Source organism: Podarcis melisellensis (assembly GCF_964234715.1).
Source record: "Podarcis melisellensis genome assembly, chromosome: 5".
Classification (NCBI taxonomy): Eukaryota; Metazoa; Chordata; class Lepidosauria; order Squamata; family Lacertidae; genus Podarcis; species Podarcis melisellensis.
Genome location: NC_138537.1, coordinates 55,184,319 through 55,198,994, shown reverse-complemented (window position 1 = coordinate 55,198,994; position 14,676 = coordinate 55,184,319). Strand labels below are relative to the sequence as shown.

General features: G+C 41.6%; 1 protein-coding gene across 1 annotated transcript in view; it reads left to right on the top strand.

The window, feature by feature from the left end:
* CPXM2 (carboxypeptidase X, M14 family member 2) overlaps positions 1 to 14,676 on the top strand; it is a 69,023-nt gene that overhangs the window by 36,898 nt on the left and 17,449 nt on the right. The window contains exons 5-7 of the mRNA XM_081912677.1: positions 7,520 to 7,604; positions 8,628 to 8,778; positions 10,519 to 10,607. Coding sequence (XP_081768803.1) covers positions 7,520 to 7,604; positions 8,628 to 8,778; positions 10,519 to 10,607 — 325 coding nt within the window. The remainder of the gene's footprint in view (positions 1 to 7,519; positions 7,605 to 8,627; positions 8,779 to 10,518; positions 10,608 to 14,676) is intronic.

Sequence of the window (14,676 nt, the reverse complement as noted above, 5' to 3'; positions counted from 1 at the left end):
CAGCTCCAACTTTGACCCTCCCTTGGTTCTGCCCTGTCCAGGTAAGCATCCTGCTGTCAGGAGGGCATTTGTGCAACCCTTCCCTCCCTTCCCATTGCCAGCCGCTCCTGAGCCTCAGAGATAATTGGACACTTATTGTTTAAATACTGACTACCTGGTTGGCTTTGGGATGAGGTTGTTCTATAGGTTATTCAGTGCTGCAACACTGGAAAGGAAACTGGATGCCATCCAAATATTGTACATTTTGCAGCAATTTCTTTCTTTCTTTCTTTCTTTCTTTCTTTCTTTCTTTCTTTCTTTCTTTCTTTCTTTCTTTCTTTCTCTCTCTCTCTCTCTCTCTCTCTCTCCTTCCCTTCTTCTTTCTTTTATTTCTTTCTTCAAATAAATCTGTTTACTTCAAAACTTACGAAAATGCATTTAAGAAATTCTCTGTGTGTGCACGCACACGCGTGCGCGCGCGCACACCCACCCACAGTTTCTGTTGTCTTTCCAGCAATGGCACTTTGCCAGAGGATAGCTACATTCTTTTATAAGAGGCATTCATTTCCCAGTCAGATACTCAATGCTTGCTGGTGGCTCCACGAAGCTGCTAACAGACATCAATACTGGCCACGTGCCAAAAAGCCTTTCCAGCAGGAGGTTAAACCTGAGGAGGCTGTCTAGAAAAATAAAAAGAAGGCACCAATGAGAACCAGACATGCAACCTGGCTTGCAGAAATGAATGAATTTTAAACTTGGAAAGGATTACCAACCCTGCCTTGAAGATTTACTAAGCCTCAGGTCTTTAAGATGGTGCCCTTGGGCACCATAGTGCCCTGAGGCTCCCTTCTTGGCACCCTACCCATATGTGCCCCTTTTTCTTAATTTTATGTGCAACTAGAAAAATAAGTTGAGTGTCGCCTTTGCTTTTTTTAAAAAAAATGACAAAGCAAAACACAATTGCCCAAGAGGACCAACTTCATTTCAGGCACAAATTTATTTAAATCCCTCGGCCTATAGAGCGAGATGAGAGCGCAACCCCAAAGTCATCCGCAACTGGACCTAACGGTCAGGGCTACCTTTACCTCTACCTTTATACTATAGGGACGCGGGTGGCGCTGTGGTTTAAACCACAGAGCCTAGGGCTTGCCGATCAGAAGGTTGGCAGTTCAAATCCCCACAACGGGGTGAGCTCCCGTTGTTCGGTCCCAGCTCCTGCCAACCTAGCAGTTCGAAAGAACGTCAAAGTGCAAGTAGATAAATAGGTACCACTCAGGCGGGAAGGTAAACGGTGTTTCCGTGCACTGCTCTGGTTTCGCCAGAAGCGGTTTAGTCATGCTGGCCACATGACCAGGAAAAACTGTCTGTGGGCAAACGTCTGCTCCCTCGGCCAGTAAAGCGAGATGAGTGCCGCAACCCCAGAGTCGTCCGTGACTGGACCTATCGGTCAAGGGTACCTTTAGCTTTATACTTTTTTCTTGTCATTTGGCTGTGCATAGGAAACAACTACCAATTTAAAGTATTAGAGAGAGAAAATCTCAACCTAGTCTTTGAGTGTGATTTGCTTCAAAGGGTTCTAGTTGTAAATGTTAGGAAGGTTATGATTAAGGTGAAAACCCGTTCTTTTGACTATTTAGAATTTCCATTCATTCTTTATGGCTTTGTGTAATGTAGTTAAATTGGGTTTCTGCGGCAATGAAAGGCGAATTCTATCTGCAGGTGCTGCATATATTGCGAAGAGCGTTTCCCTGAACTTCCCCAATGAATAATCTCCAATATTGCTATTCGAGACTTGACCCTCTGTTGAAGAGAAACTGCCAATCATGTTGAATTGCATTGAAGTATGAGGTTATGTGGTGATAGGGACAAATCCTTTAAGTGCTTTGGGGATTAGAGCTAGTCTGACAAACTCATGAAGGCAGAAGCTTTGCTTGGGTATTCATCTCTGGAAATTCCAACATTGAAACTTCCCATGTTTTCAAATGAAGGCCCTCTTGAGAAGTTATTGTGAGCACACACAGAGGAAGAAGAAGCAGGATCATGACCCCATGCATGCTCATCGTACGGTCTAAAGGCATACAAACTATACAGGTGTGTGTTGTGCCTATGTGATCTGGAGCCCTGCCTTCTCTAGGGGGTAGGCCAGTAGTGGATGTGATTGTGTTCGGAATATTGTTTCAAGTGCATGACAGCATTTAATGTGTTTGTTTTTTATTTTAAAAATAGCAGCTGTGGGGAAAGGGGGCAACTGGGATGGGAACTGCAGTATGCAGGGAAGGGTATTAGTCCTCCTCTTCTGCATATCCTATGATTCTGACAACCCTCTCCACCAGAGCTGTTTTCCAGAAGGTATAGGAAGCTGCTGCATTTGACAGCCACAGCACTTGAGGCAACATGGAATTTAATGGCTTTATTGTCAAAGTGCCATGCAAACTGGTCACAGCATGCTTGTGAGTACACCAGAGGCCCATCTACCACTGTGACCGCCCAAAACAACTCTTTGAGAATGCAACGCAATAGCAAAGTAGTTCTCCTTTGCCATCTTCCCTGTCATTTGGTAGGCAGAATTATGTAACCTAACAAGTGTTCAGCCAGCTTTCGTGTGAATTTTCCACCACCTGAGTTCCAGTTGTCTCCCAGTTTGCTTCATTGTCTGAAGTGTGAGTTCTGCGACACCAGAGAGGACTCTTGGGAATGATCATGTCAATAACACAGGTTCAATCCCTGGAATCTCCTGGTAGGGTAGAAACTCACTGCCAGTCTGTGTGGATATTACTGAGGCAGAGAGACCATTGGTATGACACAGTGTCAGGCAGCTCCTTTTGTTCCTATGTACTGAAGCTAAGCCAATTGACAAAAAATGGACTCAAACGGAAAATAGAACATTATTCGTACCAAGTATCTGAATCAAACAGGATTCCAAATGACCCCAGTTGGGCAAATAGCTAAATATTTAAATATTTTTTTCTTTTTAGATTCAGCTTTTTGTGCAGAATTATGAAAGTTCATGTTTGCACAAAATATATTTGTGACAACATTGCTTTTTAAGCTTTTAAAAATTCAGATTTGAACTGTCTGTTCTATGCTCAAAAATAGCCTTGATAATGAATTCATTATTCTTATGCAGATGGTTGATTTTCCCTCCTATATTTTTATATAGCCATAAATGGGATTCATACCTCTAATTTTGCATGCTACAGGCATATAGTAGTTTTGAACTAATTTAGTTCAGCCCCTCAGCATGTCTTCTGTGATTAAAAAACATCTTTCATTTTTGAAAATTACATGAAAAATCTCTTTCAGATTTTATTTATTGCAACTTATTTACATAAACATGGGTGAGCTATTTTTGATATAGAAGACTATTGCAATCAGAGCTGGGTCAAAACCTCTCAAAATACACCCCCCCAAAAAAACATTCAAATGGTTTATCTTTTTCTCCATCCCCCTCAATAAAGAAAGAAAATTTTCTCTGAATATTCTCCACCATGTTTCTCTGGAACCTCTCCCAAATGCCCATGGATGACATTAGGTCCTAGAGCATTGTGGAAGATCCAAGATGTTGCTTATTATGGAGAATGCCAACACAGTACTTCTTGCTACCACTGAGGCAACACAAATAAACAGAAAATGAAAAACCAAGGAGGAGGAAAAAGCTGTGCTAATGGTAAATCCCACCCCTGATAAATTGTTGGAGAAATTATCTTCCCCCCTGAGAAAATCAGTGAAATGGTCCTCACAATTTCTCTGCCCAAAAAAGGAAGGACATTTTTTGGGGGGGGGGGAGAAATCTGTACACAGTTTGATGTACTTCACTGTGTGTATATGTATTGTACTTCACAAACTACATTTTTAACCATAAGCCAAACCCAAGATCCACCAGGATGGGCAAGTTTGGAATAAGCAGATCTCTGGCTGAGGTGGACAAAGCTTGGTTCAGTTGAGGCTACACCAGCTGAAGTCCCTCATCCTAGTTCAGATGGATTTGTATTTCAGTTCAACAATTACTTTGATAAAATACATATTTTGTTATGTGCAAATGGCTTTAGTTACCTATTAGGTCCATAAATTACCATATGGCATATATTCAACAGAAAAAACAGTGACAATTTGTTGTTGACAAAGCACAGCTGGACATATAAAGGGCCCCATTACCTTCAGTAGCTTAGGGCCTCATCAAACTGAAATCCGGCCCTGGCCATGGTAAATCTTTCATCCCAGGTCAGCCAGCACTCAGTCCGGACTCAGCAGAAGCTGACTAGCTGACTGAACCGAGGCTGGTGTAATTCCTGAAATGGGTGTTCTGGGGCCATGGGGGGAGCTCTCATTGCTGGGAACAAGACAAGGGCAGATTTACACCCAGTCCAACCACCTTTCAGCTCAGTTACATGATCTAGCAACCCTGCAGAACATATGAAAATGGTGGTGTAAAGTCAAAATAAAGACTTGTTTTCCCTCTGCCAGGCTCAGGCCTGATCAACTGGCAGTAGCCCCACTCCTGGGAGTTTGGATCTGGGGCAACTTTTTCCAGCTTAACTTAAGACAATGTAACTTCTGCCAGCTTCCTATAGTTAGGATTTTTTTGCCTGCTGCGTACGTGACACATTTTAAATTTTGTATGTGTGTTTCCAAAAGTATGTTTGGCCATACCCAATGTGTGTTTGGAAACATGGAGAGCATGCATCTGTTTTCTAATAGGTAAATCTGACCACAGATTTATAGGAAAAAGGGAGAAATAAATGAGAAGACAAAATAGTGCTTGCTTTTCTATCCAAAATGCTTCACTGTGAAATATGCTATCAATCTCATGCTTTTTTCCTGATGAGATATTCAGACCTGCACTCTGATACGTACACCTATTTAGGAGTAAGGTAAAGGGACCCATGACAATTAGGTCCAGTCGTGTCTGACTCTGGGGTTGCGGCGCTCATCTCGCTTTATTGCCCAAGGGAGCCGGCGTACAGCTTCCGGGTCATGTGGCCAGCATGACTAAGCCGCTTCTGGTGAGCCAGAGCAGCGCACGGAAACGCTGTTTACCTTCCTGCCGGAGTGGTACCTATTTATCTACTTGCACTTTGACGTGCTTTCGAACTGCTAAGTTGATAGGAGCAGGGACCGAGCAACGGGAGCTCACCCCATCGTGGGGATTCGAACCGCCAATTTTCTGATCAGCAAGTCCTAGGCTCTGTGGTTTAACCCACAGCGCCACCAGCGTCCCATTTAGGAGTAGGTCCCATCAAACTCAGCAGGACTTCCTTCAGAACTATTATTCTGAGGATGCCTGACTCCAAAATAGACATACCTAAGACTGACAAACAACATGGCCAGATGTTTTTTACATGTTCCTGGTAGTTGCGTTGAACTGATAACCATTGTGAGGAATGCTTATATAAGGCAAACTAAAAATCTGGACTGGCCACTGCTTATGGAGTTTTAAAAATTCCAGTTCCCCTGCTTTTAACTAATTAGGCAATTTCATTCATTAACAAATTCAGTAGTGCTGCATCTCATTAGTGGTTGTATTTTGAATGTTTAGGATAAGGTATTTGTCTGCTTTTTCTTTTCTCCTTTGCACTCTTCTACTGGTTTTCTCTTTAATTGGCATTTGGCTTGGGTTCCTCTTCTCTAACGCTGCTAGATGGAATATTCCCTCCAAAGCAATATTCACCTTTGCAGTAGGATCAGGTAGGACAATAATTTTCATTAATGTGGTTGGGGAGCAGGGAAGGAGAAACAAAGTGAGATTAGTTACTGAACTTGTATGAAGCTTTGAAATTGCTCGTACTTGCATTGTTTTGTATCACTTTACATCTAGAAAGACTTGAGATGCCACTCTGTTTCCCCTCCTGAGCAAAGTTCTGCCCTTAGAGATTTCTAAACAGATAGAAGATTAGGAAACTGTTTAAAGGGCTTGGGGACTATTGATGTCAAAAGATTGTGTGACAAGCATTAAACCAGTGTATAAAAAGCCCTTAGATTCCAGCTTTTAAATACAAACATAATCCACAAATCTCTCCCCCCCCCCCGAGTATCTTCAGCAGATTTCTTTTTTAAATACCAGATTGTTGAAATAATGGTGAAGTTACCTATTCATTTAAGTGGGATCAATCTTGCTACGTTAGTCCAATGTGATCTGTCAAAAACAAGACCAAACTCTGTCACACAATAGAAAACAGAGAACATATCTACGTTCAAAACTTACATTAATTTCATATCATTTATCCTTGCTATCTGCCCCTCAAGAACCTAAGGGTCGTAGTATAATGAGAGACAAATTAGATGGCATAGTTCTGTCCTGGAGTGAACAAGATTTTTTGCTTTTGTTTCCACAGACTGTCAGTGTGGGTGGGTGGCAGGTACACAATCAATAAGTAGGGGACTTTAACTCATTGCATCCTACTATGATTCCAATTGGCATCAGGGGCTCTGCTGCCCTCAAATTGCATTGCAAAAAGGTTCACATTCATTTCTGAGTGTACGGCCTTTTTTTTGTTAGTGATTCCTTTCCCGTAGAACTGCAAGGGGTGATATGGCTATGTGCTATCCAATTGTAAAATAGCAGCCAAACCATAGTAGCCCAGGACCATCTCACTTTTGCAGTGTAGATGACAGATGCACATATAAGTAAATGGCTTATCTGTTTGCTACCCAGGGCTCCTTGGGAAGGAATGACGGGATATAAATATGCCTATGAACTTTTATTGGGTATGGGGAAATGTGTAAATGGGGATGATTGCATTGGCGGCTACCCTCTATGAGTTGAAGTGTGTTCTACACCATGTGGGGAATCTACTTATTTGTGGTCATAATGCCTGAATAGAGCTTTAAGATAAGGGAAATGGTGGATGAAGGAAAGAGCGCTGATTCAGTTCAAACCCCACCCCACCCCTGTTGCTTTTATCTAAAGAAAAAGATTTTGGAAGACCTAATCATGGACCTTTCCCATTCCATTTGATTGGGAGCAGGGTGTCGTTCGAAAACAGAATGATGGACTTAATGCATTTTGATCTGATTTGGAAAAGCAATTTTGATCCTGTGGATCTTTAAATGTAGTTCATTTAGAGTTTAGCACCATTAAATTCAAATAGTGTGCAAGCAAGACCATGTTCCGGTGAACAACTCATTGAACACATCAACACTTCATCTGCAAGCCATTAGGATAAAAGTAAGCAGAGTTATATACTTTATGTTGACATGCATAGTTTTTATTGCAGTGAAGATAAAGGAAAAGATGAGAAACAAGAATGGGCAAAAATTTCTCCAGGGAGTTCTCCCACTGAAATGAATTTAAACTCTGCAAGCACTCTTGTACAGCTCCCATTTATGTTGAAGGTGCTTCAGCATGAGAACCTCCTTGAGGAATTTGTCCACATTTACTTTTCTTACCCCATGCTTCTCATAAACTTAGGTTTTCTTGCATTGTCTGCTAAATTTACATTTCTATAACTTCCCTTGTTTGGATTTATTGTACTAGAATATTGTGTGAGTCAGTAAATCAATATTCATTTCTTAACAAGTAAAACCTTTTGATTCTTTCTAGGAGTGACTGGGTAACATCTTACAAAGTTATGGTGAGCAATGACAGCCATGCATGGATCACTGTCAAAAATGGTTCTGGAGACATGGTTAGTATCACAAAACATAATATTTTTTTTCCATCACACTTATTTATCACAGCTCCATTTTAATAAAATTTCTCAAAGGTAACACTCACTCCCTCAATTTCAATGGAGGCCTTTCTTGTCAAGTTCTCATGAGCAGAATAACTGAAATTGGCAAAAGGCATATCTGATAGTTGATACTGGATTCCAGTTACATATCCTGTGCTTCTGGTTTCTTCATTCTGTTTGGCCAGATTTAATAAGAACGTAAGATGAGTCTGCTGGATCACGCCATTGGCCCATCTAAGTCCAGCATCCTGTTCTAACAGTGGCCTGTGGGAAACCAGCAAGCAGGATTTGAGCACAAGAACACTCTCCCCTCCTGTGATTTCCAGCAGCCGACACTGAGAAGCATTACTGCCTCCATCTGTGGAAGCAGAACATAGCCATTGTGGTTAGTAGCCATCAATAGCTGCCTTCTCGGGTAGCGCTGTGGGTTAAACCACAGAGCCTAGGGCTTGCCGATCAGAAGGTCGGTGGTTCGAATCCCCACGATGGAGTGAGCTCTCATTGCTCAGTCCCTGCTGCTGCCAACCTAGCAGTTCGAAAGCACCTCAAAGTGCAAGTAGATAAATAGGTACTGCTCTGGCAGGAAGGTAAATGGTGTTTCTGTGCGCTGCTCTGGTTTAGTCATGCTGGCCACATGACCCGGAAGCTGTATGCCGGCTCCCTCGGCCAATAAAGCGAGATTAGCACCGCAACCCCAGAGTCGGCCACGACTGGACCTAATGGTCAGTGGTCCCTTTACCTTTACCTTACTTTAAAGCCATCCAAATTGATGGTCATCACTGCCTGCCATGGTTGACAGTTCTATAGTTTAACTATGTGTTGTGTGAAGAAGTACTTCCTTTTATCCGTCCTGAAAATTCCAACACGCAGCTTCATTGGATGTCCACGAGTTCCGGTGTTATGAAAGAGGGAGAAAACCTTTTGACTTATTCCTGGTGTTGTGACTAACGATGCTCACTTACTTGTATGCTGACATAGATTTTTGAAGGCAACAGTGAAAAGGAGATCCCAGTCCTCAATGAGCTGCCAGTACCTCTTGTTGCACGTTACATTCGGATAAACCCTAGGACGTGGTATGAAGATGGAAGCATCTGCATGAGGCTGGAAATCCTAGGCTGCCCTCTCCCAGGTAAGTGACAAGCTTAATACCAGGCTTGGCATAATAGCAAAGTTCCTGGACCAGTTCCAGTGGGAATTGTCTGAATTATTTATTAAAACAACTGTGCCTGATGGCAAGCATCCTGCCTGTCTCCCTTGGTTCAGGGGATGTGCTGGATATGTTTTTTCAGAGCACATAATAATTCTTCTGTATTACTCTGGGATAAAGTTAATGAAACATCCTTACTGAATAGCCCCAGAATCCCCAGAAAGTTTTCTGGAATTCCTCAATGAATCACTGAGCTAGTTAAAAGCAGGCAATTAATGTTTGAGGTTTCTTGGGGGGCTGGATGTGCTTCAACCAGTTCATAGTCCCAGCAGTGGAGAATCAGCAAAATGGTCTTCAAAAAAGAAAGAGGAAATATGACAGGCACAGACTGAAGAGGAAGGTAATGAAGGCTCAGAGGAGGAAGATAAAGCTCTTCAGATTCTTCTCTGGTTTCCAGAATATTGCTGTGCAGATGGATACAGAATGACATACAGAGATTTGCAATTGCCTGAAAGGGATCAATGTACTTTTATTTCTAGTTCTCTCACAAATTGAACACAAAGGAAAAAAAGAGGGGGGAGGGAACCACCCGGAAATTACTTTCAAAAAAGAAAGTATCTTGATATAAGCAGAGAAGGAAATGTCTTTGAGCACACACATTTATTTATTTATGAGTATGTCATAGAATTGGTAGCTTCAAGGCAGGATGACATTTTTTGCAGAATGAGAATCATTATGCACCTGTAGGCACTTGGTAATGTAGCAGATAGCAACATAAATCCAGATCAGGACTCATTGGGTGGTCTTGGGCAAGCTGTGGTCTCCATAACAATATAGTCACACAGCGTGCTACTTGTCTGAATCAGAAGATCAGAAGATGACTACTAGCATCTGTTCCTCCTCCGTAACCACATTGAAGTGCATAAGTGCCAACTCCCTGGGGCCCTGGGTGCCCAAGCACCCACAAAATTCCCCATGAAGGGGTCAGGCACTCACGGTTGCAGGGCCAAGCTGGCACTTCTTCTGAAATGGTACTTGGGGAATTCTCCAGTACATGTCTTGACTGCTGCATTGGCTGAAGGTGCCTATTCACTCTTGGAAAGTCAATGCAGAATTCAACCTCCCCCCTGCCCCCAAATCAGCAGTTATCGTAAGTAATACCAGCTGATTAACAGGTGAGCCTATTCTGGAGGAAAAGGCCCTGCGGGTTAAATTGCTTGCTCCAAGGGGCCTGTGGGCTACAGGTTCTCCATTTTTGTTTTTTGTTTTGATGGTTTTTTGTTTTAAAAAAAACCCTCAACCTTTTTGGGCCTGGTACACATTTGGATTCAGGTACCCATTTCACAGAAGAGAAACTGATGATGCTTATATACCCTTCCCTCCCCCAAAAAGCAGGCAAAACACTTATATCCCCATCAAAATAAGTACACCACAGACAATAAAGTGGGCAACCCTTCTCTGATATCCCCAATGGTATCTGCCATCAACTAACATCTCCTCAAGCTAAAATGTCTGGATATTTTTTTAAAAACAAAGAAATGGAAAGGGAGGGGTTTTTTAGTGGGTTTCAAGGGTACCATGGTAGAGTTCAGTTTTAGAGGGGGTGACAATGTGGGTGTCTGAGAGTCGCATCGGGGACCCTAATTTTAGATTGAAAGTATTTTACTTTTAAATTGTTTTGTGGTTCTTCATTGTATCCTCCTGGGTTTTTTTTTATCATAGACCCAAATAATTATTACCACAGAAGAAATGAAATGACAACAACAGACAACCTTGACTTTAAGCACCACAACTACAAAGAAATGAGGCAGGTAGGACACAACAAATAGAGGTTCTGGTGCAAATGTCTTTGTGTGGTGACCTTTAAAAGACTGGATCATTAGCACTGCAATAATAGGCCATCACCACCTGAATCACTTTTCAAATTCAGCATGTTCTGAAACAATATGTGGGTTTCAGAGCACGCTACATAAAAACTATTTCTGCTGAATCTTATCCCACTGAAATTTACTTATATTCATATAAAGATTCATACTGCGTCTGTCCAAATAATTTAATTTTTTGCATTATGGCTGGAGTGTGAGGTAATTACTTGTTTAAGAAGAAAAAAGCTATTCGTGCTTGCAGATTCCTCAGTTGTGAACTTTGGGTTGGATACCTATGCATGGATCTAGACTTCCATGAGCAGAATGTGGGTTAAAGGACCCTCCAGAATGCCATGCATCTTAGTGTATGTGAACGAGAGAGAAAGGCAGAGATTGAACTGGGCCAAGGCACTTTGCGTAAGTGGTTGAAGACAAGAACACAAGTCCTCACCTCCACAAGTGGAGAACTCTCCTCACTCCACAAAATTTTTGAAACTGTTCTATCTGAAAGACCTTTGTCAGGTTGGTTCTGCACATGTGAATGGGGGATATTCATCCCACTTGTATGAGATAAAAGGAAAGTCTGCTGGCACCAAAACCACTTAGATGTAGACCCTTGTGCTCCACACAAGCCCATTAAGAACATTTGCTCCACTGATGAGTATTAAAGAAGAGAAGGGCCTACAATCAGAAGCATTATTTTGGAGTGGATGGGACTTCCTGTATGTCCCACACCCCAAGAACATAGCTATCCATTGGACTTCACACTACCCAAATGTTCTGATGTAGTTATTGGCTCCAAAAAATAAATAAATAAACAAATAAATAAAAATCAACGTATGAGAGAAATATATACATTAACACCTGTATTTTCATGTAGTTCTTTTAAGTAGCAAATTAATGCAGAAACATGATGGAACATACTTTGGATGAACACATGAAATAGATCAGAAAAGGACTGATTCATCCATCCCTTCTCTCCTTGTAATACAACACAAGGTTGACCATTTATGTGAATTTGTGGCATGGATTTGGGTTAATGTGTGGAGCATCTTAGGCAAATGGTCCCAGCCTTACAATTCTATAGCTATAATTTTATACCACTGTAGACGTGAACAGTATTTCATCCAGAGTTGACAGGTACTGTGACTGGCAACAGAAGGCTTGTGCCACACAAATGACCAAGATTCACATAGGCATTAATCCCTGCCAGTCTAAGTTTAGACCTACCAGCTATAATTATGCTCCTTTAACTTCAAGCACATGGCACTGTGGACAGATTTATATCACCACAGATGTAGGTGTAGAATGTGTTAAAGATATTTCTTCCTATCTTTTTCTTCAAATATATAAAGGTAATATGTTTGGACAAGAAGTATGTGAATCATTTTTAGTGTGCTGAATCTTCAGCGTATTTATACTGAATGAGTCATCATTCATTTTTTATTGAGCAATTGTGTACTGAGTCACATACTGCGCTCACAAGAGATTTCATGGCCTATATTTTCAGCAGACAGATTAGATGAGTAGAAATGCAATTGGCATAATTAGTGTCAAGAACAATAAAGTTAAATGCATTTTAGATCCTAATTGTGCAAAGACAGGTTGGTCAGGTTTGAAATATATTTGGGGAAAACTAATAGCTTAAAGCAGGAGAAAATTATTTCCTCTGGTCTTATATAATGAGCAAAAAGATATGTGATTAAATGGTAGCAGCAGCTTAACTGGTCAGTGGAGAGCAAAATCCTTCATCAGAGCCTTCCACTTTCTCTGCTTCTCTGATCACTGAGCCTTTGGAGAGTATTATTATAATTGGGCCATTAAGCAGCATTTAGTTGTCTCTTTTCACTGATATTGATTCTGCACAATCCAAATATTAGCTACGGTGTAATCAAAAAGTGATTTGCTAATTCTAAGAAATGCATGTGTTTAGAGGTAATATTTGCTTGTTTTGATTTTTAGGGCAGAACTAGATATCTCAAAGGGGCTAAAATATGACCCATAATTGACTTAATGTTGACCTTTGTCGCTTGCTAGCATTGATTTTCCTTTTGCTGATGTCTAGGTGCCATTCCCACTGCCACCTCTCAAAAAAGAAAGAAAATAATTGGGTCCTTTTCTTCCTTCTTTGATCACATGGGTGATACCAGCCATTCTAGGATCATATACTCAATATGATGCAAGATTAATGCTACATAATCACTTTTGGCTATGTGATATTTTATTTTACTTTTTATATTAGTTATTATCAAAATGTCTCAACCAGCCTTCAAAAACTACCTTACAGTGCAATCCTATCCATCAGGGATAGAGAACCTGTGGCTCTCCAGATGTTGTTGGTCCACAGCTGCCATCCTCCCTGACCATGCTGGCTGGGGTTGATGGATGTGGGAGTCCAACAACATTTGGAGGGCCAGAGATTTCTTCAAATGTGTGCTTGGAAGCAAACTCAATAGTTTGCTATTGTTCAATGTACTTAGTAAAGGTAAAGGGACCCCTGACCATTAGGTCCAGTCGTGACCGACTCTGGGGTTGCGGCGCTCATCTCACTTTATCGGCCGAGGGAGCCAGCGTACAGCTTCTGGGTCATGTGGCCAGCATGTCTAAGCCGCTTCTGGCGAACCAGAGCAGCGCACGGAAACACCGTTTACCTTCCCGCCGGAGCGGTACCTATTTATCTACTTGCACTTTGAGGTGCTTTTGAACTGCTAGGTTGGCAGGAGCAGGAACCAAGCAACGGGAGCTCACCCCATTGTGGGGGTTACCTTCTGATCGGCAAGTCCTAGGCTCTGTGGTTTAACCCACAGCTACTTACTTCCAGGCAATTGTGAATACAGGTTTAGTAGGTCTGTTTCATAGGCTTGTTATAGTCTGTGTGCAGGTTCCAGGAAGCAATGCAATGTGGGGGGTGGACACCAAACAGTTTCCCACTGTATATCTAAATAAATTGTCATAACAAAAATGAAAAAGAAACCCTGAGCCAAGAGAAGCCGTGTTGTGTTTTGCGACCACAATTGAATGTCAGCATGTGCTGCATGTTGCAGGGAAGAGATATTGAAATGATCTCTGCATTAGTCTCATATGGTTTGTAACAGATAATGTTGGGCTTCTTGAAAAAGAAAGAGATAAATATAAATATATGGAATGAGTCTGGCTAAGGACCTAGTCAACAACCTGAAAGAGAATTCGTCATAAATTGGCCCCACAGCACTACTTTCTCCTCAAAGGTTGCGACAACTGGCTTAGATTTGCTCTCAAAATCCTTCTGCAGCCTTGGGCACTGCATGAGCTGAGATTGAAACTAATGGGTTCTCTGAGGGAATTTATGCAGCTTTTTTGCCAGAAAGTTAATAGAAGAAATAATTGCTGCATACAACTCATAATAATTGTCTATTAGCAAATTTACTCTGGGCATGATTTATAGTCTTCTGGTTGTTAATAGCTTTGACGGCATATTATCAGAGGCTTCTCTGTTTCTGCAAACACAAGCAAAAGGTGGAGGGGGGAGGCAGGCATTAACATATCACATTGCCAAATATGCAATTTGTACTGCACAGCTTTGGAAACGAGAGGGAAATAGGGCAAAAAAAATGCTTTCTCTTATTTACTGCATTTCTGGGGGGGGGGGGCGGAAAGGAAAAGTCATTTTACCATAAGACCAAACAAGTGCTATTGTCAGCTAATTTAAACATCATATATCTATATATATATCCCATGTCAAAATGTCGCCCACATTTTGGCCCTGTGGGTACATTTTCAAACTGGAGAAATTGTTCTATGGAGTACACACATGGTGGAAACTGTTGTATATACTATACACACAGCCCAACCAACCACATATTTAGTCTATTAGCTAAGAATCAACCAAGAAAAAGTGGTAAGAGAACATGAGAAGAGCTGGCTGGATCAGGCCAATAGCCCATCTAGTTCAGAATTCTGTTATCACAGTAGCCAACCAGATGCTTATGGGAAGCCCCAAAGCAGCACCTGTATGATTAATCAACGAAGCACAAAG